Here is a 22,369-nt window from a genome sequence, read left to right as displayed (position 1 = left end):
CTCTGCACCTTACAGAAATCTTAATGTTATAAGATATCATAATACAACAACTTTTAGGTTGTGGAAAAGGAGGTCCATGTGGTCATCATGGTGATGATTGAGTGGAGACAGAAAAAGTATTTACTGAAGGTATAAAGTATAATAGCCAGATGTTGGGTGTTGAAGAACAAGACAATTCTAGTTTGGATTTTGTTTTTTTTCTGGAAAAGTTAATCGACCGAATCATAGGAGAACTCGACGTCATGAACTCTAGAAGATCTGCACTTCCTGGGCCCAAACCATGAATCTGTGCTGCTAGATAGAGATGACTGTGCTCTATTCTTCACATAACCCACAAGTGAAGCGCCTACTTCCTCCACTATGGCTCTCATTGTTACACCACGGCGTGTTTGTGTCTTCTTCTCTGAGTATCCGTGACGCAAACACCCCGCCCTCCTTAATGCACTTATTTCATTCGTCATCTTTTCCTTATGCGCCCTAGCAGAACCAATAGCGGCTGCGAGTGGGCGGGTCTATAACGGATACACAAACACAAACACCATACTTGACCTAACTCATTAGCCGCAGCGAGAAGGAAAGTGCGCGTGCTGTGGGAACGTGTGTGTTTGTGTTCAACTCGTGCAGGTTAGTGTGTTTAATGCTGTGCTTCATATGAAGTAAGTGGTTGATTAACGGTGTAAATGATTGTCAGCACACACAGGATTGAAAGTGTTGTCGCTGTAGCACTCTCCTTCCTCCTTCTGTACACATGTTGTAACATTATTTCTGCTCCTCTACTGTTTTTTTCTCTCCTGGGGCTGTAGCTGTACTTCAGTAATAGTGTTCAGTAGTAGTGTATAACTTAGTACCTAGTGTTCAGCAGTAGTGCATTAACTTCTTAGTGCCAGGTGTTCAGTAGTAATGCATTAACTTCTTAGTGCCTAGTGTTCAGTATTAGTGTGTAACTTCTTAGTACCTAGTGTTCAGTAGTAATGCATTAACTTCTTAGTGCCTAGTGTTCAGTAGTAAAGCATTAACGTCTTAGTGCCAGGTGTTCAGTAGTAATGCATTAACTTCTTAGTGCCTAGTGTTCAGTATTAGTGTGTAACTTCTTAGTACCTAGTGTTCAGTAGTAATGCATTAACTTCTTAGTGCCTAGTGTTCAGTAGTAAAGCATTAACGTCTTAGTGCCTAGTGTTCAGTTGTAATGCATTAACTTCTTAGTGCCTAGTGTTCAGCAGTAGTGCATTAACTTCTTAGTGCCTAGTGTTCAGTACTAGTGCATAACTTCTTAGTGCCAGGTGTTCAGTAGTAATGCATTAACTTCTTAGTGCCTAGTGTTCAGTAGTAATGCATTAACTTCTTAGTGCCTACTGTTCAGTAGTAATGCATTAACTTCTTAGTGCCTAGTGTTCAGTAGTAGTGTATAACTTAGTACCTAGTGTTCAGCAGTAGTGCATTAACTTCTTAGTGCCTAGTGTTCAGTATTAGTGTATAACTTCTTAGTACCTAGTGTTCAGTATTAGTGTATAACTTCTTAGTGCCAGGTGTTCAGTAGTAATGTATTAACTTCTTAGTGCCTAGTGTTCAGTATTAGTGTGTAACTTCTTAGTGCCTAGTGTTCAGTAGTAAAGCATTAACTTCTTAGTGCCTAGTGTTCGGTTGTAATGCATTAACTCCTTAGTGCCTAGTGTTCAGTAGTAGTGTATAACTTAGTGCCTAGTGTTCAGCAGTAGTGCATTAACTTCTTAGTGCCTAGTGTTCAGTAGTAGTGTAGAACTTAGTGCCTAGTGTTCAGTAGTAATGCATTAACTTCTTAGTGCCTAGTGTTCAGTAGTAGTGTATAACTTCTTAGTGCCTAGTGTTCAGTATTAGTGTATAACTTCTTAGTGCCTAGTGTTCAGTAGTAGTGTATAACTTCTTAGTGCCTAGTGTTCAGTATTAGTGTATAACTTCTTAGAGGGCATGAAGTCCACCTTGTGCTTGTGCCTCTCCTGAAACATGATTGCAGAAGATCAGGTTTCTGCACTTCCAAAGGAAAGGCTGAAGAGTGGAGACTCAGGTCTTTTACCTTCTCATGCTGGATGCTTTTCACTTCACTTGCTTTTCAAGGTGCGGTGTTGTTTTTGTTTTTCTTAAACGCAGGGAATTTGGTGACCTCTTGTGGAAACCTGTTACTGCAGTGTTGTGTTATGTTGTTTTGTGCTGTATTGCACACCCTTGTTTGAGTTTTATCGGATGATTGCCGGTGGCTCTTATCGTTATCTTCATTGTACAGAAGTGTAACGTAGTCAGCTAGACGAAAGGAACTAACTCACTCAACAGACTGATCTGACTCTTGATCAGCTTTCCATGCAACAGAATACGACCTGTATATAATCCACATTTAAATAGAGAACACTTTCCTCTTTGACACAGATCTGTGAAGGCATTGGGGAGATTGTTTCCGTCACCTCGGACTGCTTATATCTGACCTCTGTTCCAGTGATTAGGGGTTGCGTGGAGAGCTCTGGAAGTGTTGTGTTCGCTCTTTAGCAGATACTTCTTCTGTATGTAGTTAAAATGTCACATGCACAATATTACTTTTGGGACGGCTTTAAACAAAGGCATTTGAAAAAGCGTGTGATCAGATACGGACAACTCTAACTTCCTTTTTAGTGTTTGTAATCTTATAATATTTGAGTTCTGCATCATTAGATCATTAGAGGAATAATCCCTGCTGCTATTTATATCGCTGGATCACTGCGTAAGTATTGAAGAACCGTGTCATTTGTCACTTACTCATAGTCTATACAGCTCAGAATATACGATAAATATTCGTATTATATCAAGCTGCAATTGCAGTCAAGAGGTAATAATCAAAATAGGGTGGTATAATCAGGTGCAGGAGTCCAACTGACCGGTGATTCTCTTATCTCTTGACCTCCATGTTGTTGATATTTTAAACGCCAGACAAGCTGGACCAAAGTACCGCTGCTAAATTTGGGTCTTTGCCCGAGTTCCATGCAAACAGAGCTGTGAAATAGTGCAGCGGAGTTATAAATAGTAGTGACCGTGTCTTGTTCAAACAGTTGCACAAACGTCCTGATTATTCGCCCTGTATTTAAGAGGTACTATTTTAAACTGAATGTTTCAGGTTGATTTTTATATATTCACCTTTGCTCCTGTTCCCAGATCACTGTTTATTTCTGTCTTCCTTCTGACTCAAGTCAGATCCCAGTAGCATTACTCTTAGTAAACGTCCTCCTGTTTGTCCTCTATAGAGCAAATAACATAATGGAGCAAGACACCCTACCTAGTGCCCTTGGTGTAGTGTAGAATGACGTTCAATCACCTAAAGTGTTTCTAGTAAAATAAAAATACGGAAACTTTTTTATAAGATGGATTTGTGTGGTACATCTCCTCACACTAGTGTCTGAATAAATCTAAAAAACTCTGTTCCTCTTCATGATTTCTGCTTCAGTTTGACGAGTGTAAGCAGCTTACGCAAGAATGTTGTAAAACATGTTGATGTTTAGGGTGGGGTGTGACAGTCCTCTATCTTTCATGCCTTCACTCCCTCTTTCCCTCACTCCCTCTATCTTTTACTCCCTCACTCCCTCTGTCATTCACTCCCTCTATCCTTTACTCCCTCACTCCCTCTGTTCCTCACTCCCTCTATCCTTTACTCCCTCACTCCCTCTATCCTTTACTCCCTCACTCCCTCTGTCCTTCACTCCCTCTATCCCTCACTCATTCTATCCCTCACTCTCACTGCTAGACAACCAATCACTTAGATTTTCCTTATTTGTAAGTTTAACTCGTCCCAGATATGTTGCGTCACTCTCTGCCAGTTTAGTCTTGATAATGGTTCATTTGCATATAAGCACAAGCTATACAGTCGTGGCCAAAAGTTTTGAGAATTACATAAATATTAGTTTTCACAAAGTTTGCTGCGTAACTGCTTTTAGATCTTTGTTTCAGTTAATTCATAATTTCATAATTAGTTATCACTTTTGCCTTATGGCACGGTGCTCCATCGTGCTGGAAAATGCATTGTTCTTCACCAAACTGTTGTTGGATTGTTGGAAGAAGTTGCTGTTGGAGGGTGTTTTGGTACCATTCTTTATTCATGGCTGTGTTTTTGGGCAGAATTGTGAGTGAGCCCACTCCCTTGGATGAGAAGCAACTCAACACATGAATGGTCTCAGGATGCTTTACTGTTGGCATGACACAGGACTGATGGTAGCGCTCACCTTTTCTTCTCCTGACAAGCCTTTTTCCAGATGCCCCAAACAATCAGAAAGGGGCTTCATCTGAGAATATGACTTTGCCCCAGTCCTCAGCAGTCCATTCACTATACTTTCTGCAGAACATCAATCTGTCCCTGATGTTTTTTGGAGAGATGTGGCTTCTTTGCTGCCCTTCTTGACACCAGGCCATCTTCCAAAAGTCTTCGCCTCACTGTGCGTGCAGATGCGCTCACACCTACAGTACCTGCTGCCATTCCTGAGCAAGCTCTACACTGGTGGCACTCCGATCCCACAGCTGAATCCTCTTTAGGAGATGATCCTGGTGTTTGCTGGGCTTTCTTGGACAACCTGAAGCCTTCTTTACAAGAATTGAACCTCTTTCCTTGAAGTTCTTGATGATCCTATAAATTGTTGATTTAGGTGCAATCTTAGTAGCCACAATATCCTTGCCTGTGAAGCCATTTTTATGCAACGCAATGATGCACTATGCAATTCATCTGATCACTCTTCATAACATTCTGGAATATATGCAAATTGCTATTATAAAAACTTAAGCAGCAACTGTTCCAATTTCCAATATTTATGTAATTCTCAAAACGTTTTGCCACAACTGCACAGCCTAAAAGTATGTGCACCCCTGACCATCATACCAAACTGCTTCTACAAACCTACAAGCACACAAGTATCTGTCTCTGTGCACAAACCCTGAAGATACGGTGTGGAGTTGAAGGTTGGAGTGAAGAATGGTGTCCTGCACAGAGCCCTGACTCTGACTCAGCGCCACTGAACACCTTTGGGATGAGCTGTAACTGTGTAAAATATTACAATTCATCTGAAATCCTCTGTAAAGATGGATAAAATGTATACTCTGTGACCTCGGCTACGTTTCGGCCGTTACTGGACGCTGGACAAGCACTTTTTATCCAGATATGGACTCAGTCGTGTTTTTTAGCTTGCGATTGAAGACGATTTGCCATATAAACCTCGACCACACTATAGACGTGAATATCAGCGCTACGTCTCCGCTGAGTTTGTTGGTAAACATTGATAAGTGTTGATTTCTGCCAGGTTACGAAGGTGTGATTTCTTTCCTGCCTGTATGTGCTGCTGGTGTTCACAACAAATCCAAACCACTCAATGTTGGAATGTTTTCTACCTGTATCTTTATTGATCACTGTTGTTAAATCTCCCTGTTTGTGATTTGGCTCTGTAAATCCTCTCTCTAATCCTGGTCTGTGAGAGTAAGAGGAAGTGTAGTGTTGTCCACCGTCTGCTTTCTGATTGGCTGTTGACATTCTGTTTTTTTCTTTAAATCTACCGTGACGTCTCCATCTCATGAGACACTCAGCATGTTCGAGGGGCATGTTCAGTCATGTCACTTAGCTGAAGGAAAGATTAGTGTAGCAGAACGTTCCGAAGTGCACGACCAATTTCAGGAAAGAAAAAAAAAATCAAGGTCAGTGTAAAAATTTTCTGAAGAAAAAATACGTTTTGCACTCATTCTTTAATTTAAACACCACAAACACGTCTCGGGAATCTTTTATCATGACTTTTATTGGGACACAGGTGATGGTGGATGAATCATTTTATTCGGTGTGGATAGTCTCACCTTCGTCCGCACGTGAATTCATTCCAGGAGAAGGAAGTGATGCACGATTATTAATCGAGGATGAGTTTATATACTTGTTTGTGTCTATATTAGTGCACTTAATTAGCTAACTAGCTCCCAATACTCATTTATCTGCCAATGGTTTTTATCCACAAACCTAAGCTAAAAAAACCTAGCTACACTTCCATTTCTGTAGCTTAACCTCACTTTCTGATCTAAGTGTCACTGTTAATTGTGGAACGATTACAGACTGACTTTTACTGCCATGGCGACCGACATCGTCCTGCTGGTGAAGGGTCTGGCGAAGCTGAGCCAGGCAGTGCTCGAGACCCAGGCGAGCTCTTTGAGCCGCGGAGGAGCCATGACGGCAGAGCAGGCCATGAGCGTGGCTATGCAGAAAATTCAGGTGAGCTTCTTTTACTCAGGTGAATCACTGCCTTCTTGAGACTACAGACACTGAAGTGATCTGTTTGATCTCACATAACAGCAGTCATACAATGAAAATCCCACAGTAGTAATCGAGTACGATGAGTTTTAAAGAGTTGAGTGTTTCAGTGTTGAGATGCTCCTAACTGCTGCCAGTAGGTTTCACATCAAAGCCTTGATCAGATTACAGAAGCACATACAGATTGGGGTCAATGTCTGTTTATATGTTATTGAGAGATAATCAGATCCTTTGAAATGATCGTTGAAACCTCGCTGTATTATCGCTGTACTGTGAATATTATGGAAGTTTTTGTGCATGAGATAATAAAGTGGTGTAGCTTTTAAAACGAAACTTGTGCTCATGCAGGAGTTTACAGGCCAGAATCAGAGCTCCACCGGCTTCAGCTCAGGGTTAGATGATCAGTATACTTTCTCCAGCGAGGAGGGCTACGGCGAAGGAGTGACGCAGAGAGAGCAGCGTGACGACACCTCCGCAGACGCCAGTGTGGAAAGCGCTGGGACGTCTCAGAACTCGCTGTTCAAATCCAAGGTGTTCGATCGCTATCAGGATCCGACGAAGCAGTTCACAGGGACTCGCTCGTATCACCAGGATCACTCGTCTGTAGGCGGACTCACGGCCAAAGACATCAACAAAGCTCGGGAGGCCAAGCGTAGCATCAGCAAACCACATAAACAAATGGTAAGATGAATTACACAAATATCAGTCAGTTCCTCCAGGAGGATTTTGTGCTTTATTGTGAAAGAATTGGTGAAATCACCAGCACAGGATTCTTCTTTTAAACTCCTACCAGTGAGACACGGATGTAAATACCTTCGATGAGAGCCGTGTCGTGATGATGTCACACGAAACGTCTCCTGAATGTCACAGCTTTTTCTGCGATCACTAAATCACTAGAGACTAATAGTTTAATCCCTTTAAGGTCATTTTGCGATTGGATTTAATTTTTTCCCAGAAGTTTTGTTTTGCTTAATTGTTTTGTGCCAGAATGAAATGGAAGGTTTATTACAGTTCAGTTAAAATCATATATGTGGTGTAACATCCTTTGATCGACACTGACGATATTACTACTGTTTACTTCCTGTAGGATGAATTGGCCTCATTTTTCAGTCTGCAAAGAAACTGATTCATTCAGAAATCTTTCATTTGTGAAAAAAAACATCAATTCAGAAAAATCATTCTGCTGAGCCTGGAAAGTAAATCTACACAAGAGAAACTAGCTAATGTTAGCCAGTTAGAAAGAGTGGTGCCTTTATTTATTTATTTGTTTGTTTATGAATAAGTTGTAACAGAATTAGTTTTTCTCTTGCTGGACATTAATGAATGTTCTGTTTTGTTCTTAGCTGAGTGAAAGAGCGAGAGAGCAAAAGGTTCCTGTGACACGGCTTGGAAGACTGGCTAATTTTGGAGGTAAGAGAAGTCATGCACAATCACATTAGCACAGCCATGTTAGCACAGGCATGTTAGCATAGCAACGTTAGCCTTGCTATATTAGCACAGGCAATGTGAATATTGTGTGTGCTGTGTGTATTGTGTGTATATTGTGTGTGCTGTGTATATTGTGTGTGCTGTGCATATTGTGTGTGCTGTGTATATTGTGTGTGCTGTGCATATTGTGTGTGCTGTGTACTGTATATTGTGTGGGCTGTGAGCATTGTGTGTATATTGTGTGTGCTGTGTACTGTATATTGTGTGGGCTGTGAGCATTGTGTGTATATTGTGTGTGCTGTGTATATTGTGTGTGCTGTGCGCATTGTGTGTATATTGTGTGTGCTGTGTGTATTGTGTGTGCTGTGTGTATTGTGTGTATTGTGTGGGCTGTGAGCATTGTGTGTATAATGTGAGTGCTGTGCATATTGTGTGTGCTGTGTACTGTATATTGTGTGGGCTGTGAGCATTGTGTGTATATTGTGTGTGCTGTGTATATTGTGTGTGCTGTGCGCATTGTGTGTATATTGTGTGTTCTGTGTGTATTGTGTGTGCTGTGTATATTGTGTGGGCTGTGCGCATTGTGTGTATATTGTGTGTGCTTTGTATATTGTTTGGGTTGTGTGTATTGTGTGGGCTGTTTGTATTGCGTATATTGTGTTTGTTATGTGCTCTGTATTGTGTGTTTTGTGTATATTGTGTGTGCTGTGGATATTGTTTGGATTGTGTGTATATTGTGTGTGTTGTGTATATTGTTTGGGTTATGTGTATCGTGTGTGTTGTGTATATTGTTTGGATTGTGTGTATATTGTGTGTTTTGTGTGCTCTGTATTGTGTGTGTGTGTTGTGTATATTGTTTGGATTGTGTGTATATTGTGTGTGTTGTGTATATTGTTTGGATTGTGTGTATATTGTGTGTGTTGTGTATATTGTTTGGGTTGTGTGTGTGTGTGTGTGTGTGTGTGTGTGTGTGTTGTGTATATTGTTTGGATTGTGTGTATATTGTGTGTGTTGTGTATATTGTTTGGATTGTGTGTATATTGTGTGTGTTGTGTATATTGTTTGGGTTGTGTGTGTGTGTGTGTGTATATTGTGTGTGTTGTGTATATTGTTTGGGTTGTGTGTATATTGTGTGTGCTCTGGATATTGTTTGGGTTATGTGTATTGTGTGTGTTGTGTATATTGTGCACTCAGACACTTCTGTTCTCCGTAGTTTCAGTAGTCTAATCTACACAAACAGCTTGTTTAATTATTGTCTAGATTTGACCTACAATCCCATTAACCTGCCAGGAAGGAGCCTGTGTTTACTTTGAAACTATTTCAGCTACTTAACCTCAGTTAAAGTCGGGTTAAGTGACTCACCATAAACCTGGCTCTGTTTACTCCACATGTGCACTATATGTTCTTTTCTTTTTTTCTTTTTTTCAGAGCTCCTTTTTGGCTTTGTGTGTGAAATGTCTATTGAAATTCTATTTTAATGCTTACTGCTAACATTTAAGTTCATTCATTATGTAGAAAAACCTTTCCGTGTATAGACACGTGTAGCAATGCTGTAAAAAAAAAATGTTAATGTTTTAGGAACCTTCCTACGTGCATTGTGTGTGTGCATGAGTGCATCCGTACTGTATGTGTGAGATAATATCAGATGCTGTTTGTGGTTTATTACATGAGTAGTTCCCTCACTTTCACTTGGGTGTGATATTATCTGATGGCTTCGTATTTGGCAAACAATCAAAAAGTCTTCAAGCAGTTACTCGGATTAACGCTTTTGTTTGTTTGTTTGTAGACGTCACAGTGTTTTAATAGAGTAAAGTTATTGGTCACTCAGGACTTTGGCTAGAAGAGATGTAGCGTTTAAGACACACTCTTTATCCTTTATCTTGTGCTCAGTGTTTCTGAGACTCAATGAATGGAGAAGCATTTACAGAGGATGAATGAATGGGGAAACAGAAGCTTAACAGAAATGCTGATTTTACAAAATACTGTAAAATATTAGGATCTTCTGTTATGTGAGGATTTGACAGTTCAGTGTATTGACTGCAGGATTTTGTGTAAATCTTTTCCTCATCGTGTCTGTAACAGGCCTCGCAGTGGGTCTTGGCATTGGAGCGCTGGCTGAAGTGGCCAAGAAAAGCCTGCGTCCAGAGGAAAAGAACGGTGAGGACAGATTAAAGACGGCGAGACGGAGCAACCTTCTTTATTATTATTATTATTATTATTATTATTAGGAGTAAACTTCCTGCAAAAGGACTGCAGATACCTCATCATCAGATTTAATAACACACTGTTCGTTTCCTGCTGAAATGTTTTCACTCCTGAATTGATTATTGTTCTTGTTGCTTTAAATTTATCAGTCTGTGATTTTATTTTTATTTCCACATTTTTTGAAGATACTTCCTATAGAAATACATTGAAATGCAGTATTTAAATGTCTTCAGAATTATTCAAAGACCTAAAAAAAAGATCACGTTTCCTCAGTGTGGAATTGGAAAAATTACAAATCCTCTTTCAGGATCATTACACATCATTGACTCACACAGAGGACATGCTGTCAAGCTCCTTGTTATTGAGGTGTTACTTTGAGTTATCTTGCTGTATATTAAAAAAACCAACGTATTTTTGTGTTTTCACGTGTATCATCTTTTCTCCCAGGAGACAAAAAGGCGGTTTTGGACTCCAGCCCGTTCCTGTCTGAGGCCAACGCAGAGCGCATCGTCAGGACGCTGTGTAAAGTGCGCGGTGCGGCGCTCAAGCTGGGGCAGATGCTCAGCATTCAGGGTGAGAGAAGAACTTTGTCAGTAATGCGTTATACTTTAAATACACAACATTAAGGTCATGACCTCACTCATGATGATATGATTCCTGGATGTGAAGCTCTATGTCCCCTGCTCAATTTCAGTGTCTTGGCAGACACGAGTCACTCATCCATACTGTTAAGGATACACACAAAACTCTTACATCACTTGTTGGCTACAGTGTTTTTACTGCTAGACTCACACACAGGGTCATTACTGTGCGTTACTTCATGGATTAAAATAAGTTCATAGTCTCAGTGTGTTTTTGGTACGAAGCTTGTTCTCAGTGTGATGGTCCACATGTCACGTGATGTAATGTACATATCAGTTATCAGCTCAGTCTGCTGGTATGCTGGAGCTTCAGATTGATGGACACATTTTCTTTACATGGAGTCTCAGCTTTAATTTATAAACACACACGACAGTGCTGAATGCCACATGGCTGCCATTGTCCTTGAACAGATGTCAGTTAAACTTGCAGAACAGACTGAACTTAAAATAAGCCGGCAACCGCGTAGAGACGCTTGACCTTTCACTCCGCAGTGCTGTGAGGATTGTCAGTTGCTCACAATAAGCACAGATGGCTTGGAATAAACAAATAGCTGAGAGATGCTGACATGTTTAAATCTCTCTCACTCCCTCTCTCTGTCTCTCTCTCTCTCTCTCTCTCTCTCTCTCTCTCTCTCTCTCTCTCTCTCTCTCTCTCTCTCTCTCTCTCTGTCTCTCAGTCACTTTGCCTCAACCTCAAATGTCCTCTTGATATATTAAAGCAAACATGTCTGCTACACTTTGCACTTTTAAATGATGTTAAAAAATACTGGAAAGCTGAACACTAACTAACACTTAAAGTAAACCAGAAGGTGAACTAGTTAAGCAGTGTTCTTACAGGTTCTCTCTCTCTCTCTCTCTCTCTCTCTCTCTCTCTCTCTCTCTCTCTCTCTCTCTCTCTATCTAAAGTCTAAATCAACATCAGCGGCTTTGTCGCAGTATAACAATATTGATTATATTCACAGTAATTGGCTTTGCAGTTATGAGTCGATCCAAAATTTCAATGAAGAAAAAGGTTCAGAATCAGAAATAGCTATGAACAGAGGTTAAAATTGTACCACAGGTTCACCGTATTAAATAAATAAATAAGTTTTGTCTGACCAGGAAAACGACTGAAACGTGACAAGCTCTATGGTAGAAATAGAGCTCCAAAGTCGGCTAATATGGCGTTTTCTCCAAACTTAGGTGTTGTTTATTAAAGTAAATATATTGACACTTATTCAGCCAGGTTACTATAAGCTTCTATTCATCTGCAGTATGAGCAGGTCTTACATACAGAGCATGAACGTCATGAATAGTCAAGTCGTGACATTTCCATTTCTCCTTTCTCCCTAGATGACGCTTTCATCAATCCTCACCTGGCGAAGATCTTTGATCGTGTCCGTCAGAGCGCAGACTTCATGCCCATCAAGCAAATGATGGTACACACGACCCCCACATCAGTCCGATTATATCTAGAATATACTGTAGATCCTTTGTGAACATGTTCCACTGTGTTTTTTACAGAGCTCAAAAATATATTTAAGATCTTAGAGGTCCCTCATCTACAGATCGAAACGATTTCTTTAGAGACATATTTTTAATGGGAGTTTCCAGATGATGACTGATATGAGCATATTTGATGCAACGTGGCACAGCAAAGCAACAGTCAGTCATTACCAATCAGAGCTGCCAATTTACAGCTACGGTGTTTAAAGTTTTGACTTGATTTAATTAAAGAAATATTTCATGAGATTGCAATAACGTTCATACGCTTTGCTGTTGCATTAACATATCTGATCCAGTAAGTGCAAAAATCTTAGCAGCTCCTCTGATGGACTGCAGCTATAGTTTGCTTAGCTGAGCTTTAAACGGTTTGTTGATTAATTTAACATGGTTATAAGCTCACAAATAAACTCCCAGAGGATAAGATTTAAACTGAACTAAACTTCAGATGCTTCGTAGCATCAGGGTCTACCTAGTATCTTGTACAGTACATGTGGGAAACACAGAATATTTCCAGAATGAAATGCATTTCAATTATATAAACACTGAGAGAAGAAAATATGTGTACAGAAAGCTCTGAATAATGACCTGGGCCCAAACTGGAGGGACAAACTGGAGATGTTTGAGGAGAGACCCTTCGCTGCTGCCTCCATCGGACAGGTTCATCTGGCCAGAATGAAGGATGGACGAGAAGTAGCTATGAAGATCCAGGTGAGTGGTGTGTGATTCGGGTTCAATGACAGAACTGACTGAAGGTGGATGTGAGCTTGTGGATTCTTAAGGTTTTGTTCTAATGTTTTGTTAACAATTTAATTGATGTGGGGGGGGAATGTAAATCAGGAAGTTGTTCTGATGTTAAGACATGATGTGTACATTCTAAAGTCTTTTATTTCACATGGTTACGGTAATACACAAAAAATGAGCAGAAGAAGGTCAGAGGTGTGGAGTGAGAGCTGAAGTATAAGGATTTCTGGTATGCTAGTAAAAGAAACAATAAGCTATGAATGCACTGCTAGTGGGGACAGATTATCCTGATAAGCTGATAAGATGCTCTTTAGCTCCCAGTGAGTCCACTTTAGGGAATCTAGTAACTCCAGCGATTCTAGTAACTCCAGCGATTCCAGTAACTCCAGTGATTCCAGTAACTCCAGTGATTCCAGTGAATCTAGTAACTCCAGTGGTCCAGTAACATTATTGATTCCAGTAACACCTTCTAGATGGTGGTAGCTCTGTGTTTACTCTCTCTCTCTGCCACTCTTGGGCCCCTGAGCAAAGGCCTTAACCCTCAATTCCTCAGATGTGTAAATGAAATAAATGTAATTGTTTGGTGCCCGAAGTCCGAATCTGATGTTCAAACCCAATCTTTAGAAACACACCCATGGACTGAGGAAACGTCCCAGGGTCAGAGTGAACAGATCAGGTCAGAGTGACGGGCAGAGTGGAAGTCATTTAGCCAGAAGCTTCTTGAGATATGATGATGATGAAGAGGAAGAGGAGGATGACGGTAATGGTGATCTTGATGATGGTTACAGTGACGATGATCACAAAGATGTGATGATGTAACGACATGATGATGATGGTAAAAATTATGGTGATACTGATAGTGATAATAATGTGATGATGATGATGATGGTAGTCCTCTTGAAGCATCAGCAGGTGGCCTACAGTCATATGAAAAGAGAACGTTGGTGTTTACACAGCAAGTGAGAACAGGAGAAACCTGTTTTTTCTCCCAAATTTTTTTCATTTGCAGTGAACCATGAATCTCTTATAATCAGAATTTATAGTCTGTTAGAGCTACAGAAAACACACACAAACACACAAACACATGTAGGAATTGTTTTTTCAAATCTTTATACAATACGATAATCAGTACTGTGGTGTTTAATTTGTGTTTTCAGTACCCCGGGGTCGCACAGAGTATCAACAGTGATGTGAACAACCTGATGACGGTTCTTAGCATGAGCAACGCTCTGCCTGAAGGTGAATGTCACATTGATGGTTCATTGGTGCAGATACGTCACTGTGAGGTTCTGTAGACTTTCTTTTAGTCTGCTTTCTCTAGATCTATCATAGTATCAGCCCTAATATTTTGATAACAGCCCAGAAGAGAATGCTCTGATTCTTTTATCTCACCTCCAAATATTCACATCAACCCAAAAATGACCATTTCTCCTTTTTTAACTGTTCCTCTATAGATCCTAAGTCTTTGCTTACTGACAATCTTTTGTTCTGTGACTGTCTGTGTGTGTGTTTGTAGGTCTGTTTCCAGAGCACTTGATTGAGGTGATGCGGCGAGAGCTGGTGCTGGAGTGTGATTATATCCGGGAGGCAGAGTGTGCCCGCAAATTCAAGTGAGTTCACCGACAGAATTCTTACAAGATACTTAGAAATCTTATCTAGAGTAAACTACAATGTATGTATAGATTTATTAAACACATCAAGCAGATACCCTTTAGATATCTTCACAGGGTTACGTACATAAGTTTTAGGACTTTTTGGTTCTTTCAGGAGAAGTGAGGTGAGTGGGGTGATGGAAAGGGTTTCATTAAGGCTTTAACTTAGTGCTCATTTTCTATAAGTAGTAATATTCCTTTTTAACACACACACACACACACACACACACACACACACACACACACACACACACACACACACACACACACCAATAACTTTATTAGGAACAAGACACAAATACTGGGTTTGATTCCAACACCATCACACCACCTTCACCAAAATGGACTCCTGTTCACACACAAGTTTCTTCATTAATAATGATCAATAAATATCTGTGTAATCCCAAGCCATGAGGCTACCATCACCATGCTTCACACATGAATCGTGGTTGTATATCATTTAGCAGATTCGGGAAATTGGACATAATAACATAAATATGAGAATCTTCCATTGCATCCATGCGGCTGATGGAAGCCAGTCCTGTTTCTAATCGTGCTAATATGACAACATGACTCAGCATGGTCAATACTTATTCAATTTATATTGATTCGCATAGCGTTTTTAACAGTGGACATCTTGGACAAAAAATCCAAGATTAATATTAGACTTGGACAAAAAATCCAAGATTAATATTAGACTTATATTTAAATGTGTTTGTATTTATCCCAATGAGGAGAGTTTGAGTCTCAGTCGCAAGTCTGAGGTGAATGAGGCGACTGTGGTAAGGAAAAACCTTGAGAGGAACCAGACTCAAAAGGTAACAACATCCTTATTTTCTGTGACACTGGAGGGTGTGATTTATAAATATACAGTCCGGAAAGTGTGTATTAATAAGGAGTATGTTGCCCTCAAAGACCACATGCAGTCGGCATCTCCTCAGAATGTCTGAATCCTTCATGAATTGGAATCGAACTAGAGCTGGTACATCTTTAGATGCCTCAGGATCCTCACATGGTTGGCCTTATTTCAGTGAAGGTCCAAAATCTTCATGACATGGAACACAAGTGGAGCTGGTACAATCTCTGGATGCCTCGGGATGGGTAGAAAAAGCGAAGCAGTGGAGAGGAATTAGCTTAGCTTCAGATTATAATATTAGCATGCACTAGATGATAATAAAAAGTGACGTGACATACGGCTATGTACGGTGACCCATACTCAGAATTTGTTCTCTGCATTTGACCCATCCAAAGTGCGCACACACAGCAGTGAACACACACACACCGTGAACACACACTCGGAGCAGTGGGCAGCCATTTATGCTGCGGTGCCCGCGGAGCAATTGGGGGGTTCGGTGCCTTGCTCAAGGGCACCTCAGTCGTGGCCGGCCTGAGACTCGAACCCACAACCTTAGGATTACGAGTCAGACTCTCTAACCATTAGGCCACGACTTGATGTCTTATAATGTCTTAAAACTTCTAAGCAGGATCTTAATGCAAGTATAAGAGATATGAAGATATGAACTAGGATAGAGAAGAATGGAGTGAACGACACATTTATACCCATTACCTAATGGAGCTGGTGTTTTACAGATAAACACCACCCCCTGTAGCCACCTGCTGTAAATAACCCTTAGGTTACTCAAGTGTTTGGTTTCGGTGAACTGGTGCCAAGTAGCTGTACCCGCATGCGGCAACTAGTAAATATAGCTGCGTATGAAATCAAACTTCTGGACAACAAGGGCACTCAGTCATCCAAGTCGTCCAGTCTTTTGTTTAGAGCTTAATGAGATTAAACAGTTGTTGTCCAGTCATGTTCATTCACACCATTTTCATATGCTGCTAAAAACGACCACATGCTTGATTTTATTTTCGTTTTTCTTTTACTACATTCTCCAGAACATGCTCTCATTGGAAGCAATTTCAATCATCCCATCAGATCTGGGGTTTAGGGGCATTTACATCCTGGCATGTTTGGTATCACAGACTTATCTGCAAGAAGGCATAGTTGTGGTTAGACAGTTACTGTACACAGATTATGTGACCTGGCATGAGGAAGAGCTAGACAAAGTGAACATGTGTGTGTGAATTTCTGATTTCTGAGTCTGGCTTCTGATTTTGTAGGCTTTCCTTCTTCAAATCTTACTAAAATACAAAACATTGCGGTTATAGAATATTCTGTCTTCAACTTGCCTTCCAACTCCGATTCCTACCTCCATGTTCTTCCATGTGCTTCAGGGGTTTTCTCTGGGTTCTCTGGTTTCCTCCAAAGTAAGCTGATTGGCATCTTGTGACTATGTGTGTTTGTGCCCTGGGATGGTTTGGCACCAGGTCCAGTGAGTCTAGTGAGGCCCCTGGGAAAAGCTTCAGGATCCTTGTGTACGATAAACACTACAGAAAATGGATAGATGATTCATGGCATGTACACCGTATGACATGGCCAGCTGCACTGCTATAAGCTGTTTGTTTTTTTGTTTTTTTGTTTTTAACAGGGAGCTCTTGAAAGATCATCCCTTCTTCTACGTGCCTGAAGTGATTGACGAGCTAAGCAGCCAGCATGTTCTTACCACTGAGATGGCCCAAGGCTTCCCGCTGGATCAGGCTGAGGGACTCACACAGGAGCTCAAAAATGAGGTCTGACTTACGGTTTAAATGTACATTCATGTGACACAGTGCTCGATTTTCATTTCTGCTGAAGACCTCACACATTTTTCTCATCTATATATACCTATACTTATAGAATACCCATTTACTTTTTTATCGACACTTCAGAATGATTGCCACCTTTCACTTAATTATGGCAATAATTAATACTTATCAATCTTTTAGGAAACACTACTTTAATCCGGCAAGCATAATTTTTTTTTTTTTTTGGCCTCAAAAACCACACCAACAAAATTATTGGCACCCCAAAGAATATTTACAGCAAATGCAATCCAGTTCTATTTAAGATGATCTTTTCATTGTTGTTCTTGTAAAACAGAAATAAAAAGCAGATGTTGTTGAATGAAAATGTTTTCATTTCTGAGCCTCAGAAAAGATCAGTCTTTTTTTTTTTTTTTAAAAGCACATTATATTTTCTTTGTTAGTCTGAACATAATTAACACTAAATTAAGTCAACTGCAAAAGACTACCCCATATTTCCTTTCCTGGCTTTTGTCCTGTCTTTCAGGACTCCACCCGTTCACTCCCCAATACTGCGCTATTCCCCCTTTCCCCCGTTGCTGTAGTCCATGTGTCCAGTATCCAGTGCTGTGACGCCACCAGATGGACACACTCCTTTATCACTGCCGCATCAAACTAAAAATGTGTCTTCTTTTTTCAGATTTGTAAGAACATTCTGGTTCTCTGCCTGAGAGAACTCTTTGAATTTCAGTACATGCAAACAGACCCCAACTGGTCCAACTTCCTGTATGACCCACAAACCCACAAGGTAATCTGTCTTCGTCATCGTTGTTCTGTCACTCTGAGTTTATATATCATTCTTTTACAAATCAGGCTCCATCACTGACGATTTTGTCTATAGGTTGCTTTGTTGGACTTTGGTGCAACCAGAGGCTTCGATGAAAGTTTCACAGACCTCTATATAGAGGTAAAAGAAAACTATATTTGTTCTAAGCTCTTTAATTATGATGAATTATAAATAATTGCACTTGGTATGTGTTTGTATTGATCAGAGTGTTTGTTGTAACAGATCATTAAATCAGCTGCAAATGGGGACAGAGAAGGTGTATTGAAGCAATCGATAAATATGAAGTTCCTCACTGGATTCGAGTCTAAGGTACGAACACACTCTCTCTCACACACACACACACACACACACACACACACACACACACACACACACACACACACACACACACACTAATTTATGAAAGCAGAGTAGTACAGAAGTGGGATGGAAGCAGTGATGTTTCAACACTGAAGATTTTTAGGCTGGAGAACAAATGATGAAAATGAGACCTTTGAGTCACTTAAAGTACTGGTACAAATTAATTTTTTTATATTAGGTTGCACTGGCATCATGCCTGAGACTCACTGACGTCATCAGTCTTCTTTTATGAAGCTTTGCCATGTTTTGTAGCAGAGCTACCTTCAGTAGTTGTTTCTGTAGTGGTTTCTTCCTTCAGACTCCTCTTCAGGAGGTGAAATGCTGCTCAGTTGAGTTCAGGTCTGCTGAACAAGCGAAGAAAGGCTTACGATAAGGCAAGAAGCAGGACCCGTGTTAATATAGGATCAGCTTTCCAGCGCTAACTCCTTAACTAAACGCTGTTACTACACAAATAACACCTCTTTTCTATCGTAGTAATGTAGAGAGGCAGCTACAACCATGTTTTGTGTAGTAACAGCGTTTAGCTCAGGAGTTATTGACTCGGGGAAAATCCGATCTGTGAATATGCGGCCAACTTTACTTAAGGCCCCGAGGCGGTTTTTTCTTTCTCGATAGGTGAGTAACGTTGGTTTTGCTTTGTTACACAGAACTAATATACGCCGTCCTTGGCACAATTATGCTTGTGTGTCATTTTTGCTTGTTTGTTTATCTGCAATTGTATTGTTCTTCCCTTCAGCTATGATAAAGACACATTTCTTTCCATTAGTTACCTGGGTTACGTATGTATGTGTGGGCGGAGCTATCAATACAGGGGTCGGGTCCATTTGGGTTAGGGGCGTGTTTGTTTTGGTGATTTCAAATGTCAACAATGGCTTCCAAATGTCGGAGACCCCACCTTTAAGCTTGTATGTTTTGTATGATGAGCAGATCTTTTCTTCCTTCACACTTTTGCCATTTCATGTTCATCTCTGTATTAACTGTCACTATAACAGGACACACTTGAGCATCATGAAACAACTGTCACATGTTCCTATGTTTTTAACCAATTGAAAACAAAGAAAATATGTCCTCTTCTAAGTTGTTTAACATGTCTTTTGGAAAAAAACAAACAAACAAAAGCTAAAATGCTCATCTATCTTTTGATGCCTTTTTGTTCCAATATTTTTGGAGGCAACAGTAACAATCAAAACTCAATCTAACTCAGGCTAATCCTCTTTCCCAGGCGATGCAGAACGCCCATGTGGATGCCGTGATGATCCTGGGTGAAGCGTTCGCCTTTGATGAGCCGTTCAATTTCGGAGCTCAGAGCACAACAGAGCGCATCCACAGTCTCATCCCCGTCATGCTAAAGCAACGGCTCACGCCTCCTCCTGAGGAAACCTACTCACTACACCGTAAGATGGGCGGCTCCTTCCTCATCTGCTCACGCCTGAACGCCAAGCTGAGCTGCAAATACATGTTTCAGCAGGCGTACAGCAACTACTGGAGCAAACGGCAGAAGGCGTCCGGTCAGTGAGTGACAGCACTAAGCTGATCATGTGAGTCAGGAGTCGGTGGTGCAGCTCAGTGTCTAATGAGTTTTTAACGCTTTTTAGGCTCAGGCTACTAATCCTGCTGAGTCTGAATCATAGATTCGGTTGGTTCTGGTTTAGGGATTTTATTATCTATGATTTCTTGTTCTCTTCTGACAGCATTCCCACGCTGTCCTCCAGAGGGGTTTAGTGAATGTGTGTAATGTGCCTACACCATGTGACCTTTAATGATAGGGACATTTTACTGTAACAGAATACAGTAGAAGTGAATAGAGTTGTATATTTGAACTATTCCAGCAGGTTGTGCGCTTTGTTTTCTGAATGATGTTTGATTTTTTTTGCTCCAGAAATGGGGACTACATCAAACACTAGATTTATTTTCTTTCCAGAATGTGTGAATCTTGCATAAAAATAAAAGGTATGTCCCAACTCGCACAAATACTTAGGTACTATTCTACACCATTGTGTATAGATGGAGTGAGTCGTGAAATATTCAAGAAGAAGAAATGCACTTCAGATACTTGGTTGAGTCACTTATTCCAGTGTGGAATGTTGAAAACTTTGTGCACTTGACACCCGCAGCTTTTGCTTAAGTAGTGAAAAGGGGGTGGAGGCTACATGGAGCTGACGCTAGACATCTTACAAGATTTAACTCTGTTAAATTAGCTCACTTTGTATAAAGAATCTTTCAGCATTTTTAAAAAAAGTTCTGCTAAAACCAGCCATGTTACATTACGTGACTTTGAAAAAGGCAACATGTTTAATAAACAGTGTTCCATTTGAGACGGTGCGACTCTCCTAACCTCCAGACACTAGAGACTAGAGCGGGGTGCCACTAAGGGGGGAAAAGTTAGGACGATTCTAAGGGCCCACACACTGGGGCCCCCAGAGGCTTGTATGTTTGATGCGAAATGGCTGTGGTAGGGGCCCCAGTCTCATTTTTTTTTCATAGGGCCCAAAATTGCAAGTGGCATTGTTTAAGTAAATAGTGTGTAGTCTAGGATGGCATTTGGAACGCAGCTAAAGTCAGGACCAGGCCGAGGCTCTACAGAGGGGAAACGATATTCACAATGCGCACACATTTGGCCAGTCATGTTAAAAGAAAAAGAAAAAAAAATCTATTTTTGTACCCTTTAGTGTTTTGAGTGTTTATTACTATTATTATTTTCTGTTGCAATTTGCCTATGTAACAATTCTGAAATTTAATTGATTAGCCTGTCTGGTGTATCAATGTCTGTATTATGAGATGTAACGCCGATTTGTTTTTCATCTTAACTCCCTGATTAATTTATAAAGGACAAATGATTGCAAGTGACTGAAATTTTTGATGTGTAGTAAATAATGTGCCTAAAATACTGATTTTTTTTTTTTTTCATTTTTTTTTTTTCCATTTTTACTAGAAACTAAACTCTCTGGGCAATCAGTTTTTAATATTTTTTTCCATATGTATTGATAAAAAGATTTCTATGCAAAGGATCTGAGTAGCTTGTGATTTATTCCACACTTTCTCTAAGTTCTCAGCAACACTTTCCACACTTTTTCACTTTTTCAGCAACATATTATTATTATTATTATTATTATTTATATTAGCAGTTCAGATATTTAATCCATATGATTATTCATTTGAGGATTTGATCACTTTATAATTTCAGGTAACTTTAGTCTGTGTTTTTTTTTAGCAGTATAGGTACAATAAAGCAGGGACAAACTTGCACAACACATCTACATCATCTTGACACCACTAATAAAAGGTGTTTGTGAGCTTGTGTGTATAGAAGAGGAGGGATAGTGCTTCATCCTCGACAATCAAAACACACACACACACACACACACACATCTATTTAGAGAGCGAGGTCAGGCCATTGTCTCTCATTTCACAGAGACAGCTGAAAGAGGTTATACATATATTTATTGTTGTTGTCTTTACATAAGAATAATGAATTAAAAATCATCTTGGATAAAAAAAAAGCTAACAGTAATAACAATATACAGTTCTCTCTTAAAGAACTGGAGCAACTCCAGTTGATCCAAATACTTTTGGTTTGGAGATTAAAAGAAAAATATGAGATGATAGATGAGAATTGTAGCTTTCATTTCCTGATACTTACATCTAGACATCTTTTTGCTTTATCCCACTCATTGTTCAAGTGATTAAAACTCTTGGACCCTGTGACTGTTTGAACATTTAATAGCTCTGAATGTCTGCTGTTAGTTTATTAGTATATTTGTTGTTAAATGATAAACCACCATGAAGGCCTGAGATACCACCATGGAATCTGAGGTAAATCATCTCTGGTGTCCAACAACCAGACAAGGACAGGAAAAACAAAACAATGCCACATGACCAACCACAAATATACTCTGTAAATTATGATTAGACTCAAAACATCAAAGTTAGCATCTACAGCATTTAGCCTGGCCACAGATTTCAGCTAATTTGCATAATATTGTTTGGCTAACTCAAGCAAAACTGGTCTGAAATGACTACAAAAACACCAAAACACATGGACCTCAGTGGTGGGTTTATGAATTTAAATAAGATATTTGCGGACAAATCATCACTACACCACCAGAGGGCTTCATCCACCATG

The 22,369-nt window shown here is 40.1% G+C and overlaps 1 protein-coding gene across 2 annotated transcripts; it reads left to right on the top strand.

Annotated features, from left to right (window-relative positions):
* The first annotated feature begins 463 nt into the window (after window positions 1-463).
* Window positions 464-21,252, top strand: coq8aa (coenzyme Q8A, genome duplicate a). Of its 2 annotated transcripts, XM_027138013.2 has the most exons (15): window positions 464-624; window positions 6,070-6,226; window positions 6,614-6,946; window positions 7,609-7,675; window positions 9,776-9,850; window positions 10,346-10,471; window positions 11,872-11,957; window positions 12,592-12,732; window positions 13,923-14,004; window positions 14,282-14,375; window positions 16,907-17,048; window positions 17,740-17,847; window positions 17,941-18,006; window positions 18,109-18,195; window positions 19,469-21,252. In XM_027138013.2, the coding sequence occupies exons 2-15, from the start codon at window positions 6,086-6,088 to the stop codon at window positions 19,760-19,762; spliced, it is 1,842 nt and encodes a 613-aa protein (XP_026993814.2). In that variant the 5' UTR covers window positions 464-624; window positions 6,070-6,085; the 3' UTR covers window positions 19,763-21,252. The 2 variants fall into 2 exon arrangements, with proteins under 2 accessions (XP_026993814.2, XP_047674644.1); XM_047818688.1 differs by lacking the exons at window positions 464-624; window positions 9,776-9,850.
* Window positions 21,253-22,369: the final 1,117 nt, after the last annotated feature.

The sequence above is a fragment of the Tachysurus fulvidraco genome, chromosome 9 (assembly GCF_022655615.1).
Source record: "Tachysurus fulvidraco isolate hzauxx_2018 chromosome 9, HZAU_PFXX_2.0, whole genome shotgun sequence".
NCBI classification, from domain to species: domain Eukaryota; kingdom Metazoa; phylum Chordata; class Actinopteri; order Siluriformes; family Bagridae; genus Tachysurus; species Tachysurus fulvidraco.
Note: the sequence above shows the minus strand (reverse complement) of the source record. Positions and strands in the feature narration are given on the sequence as shown.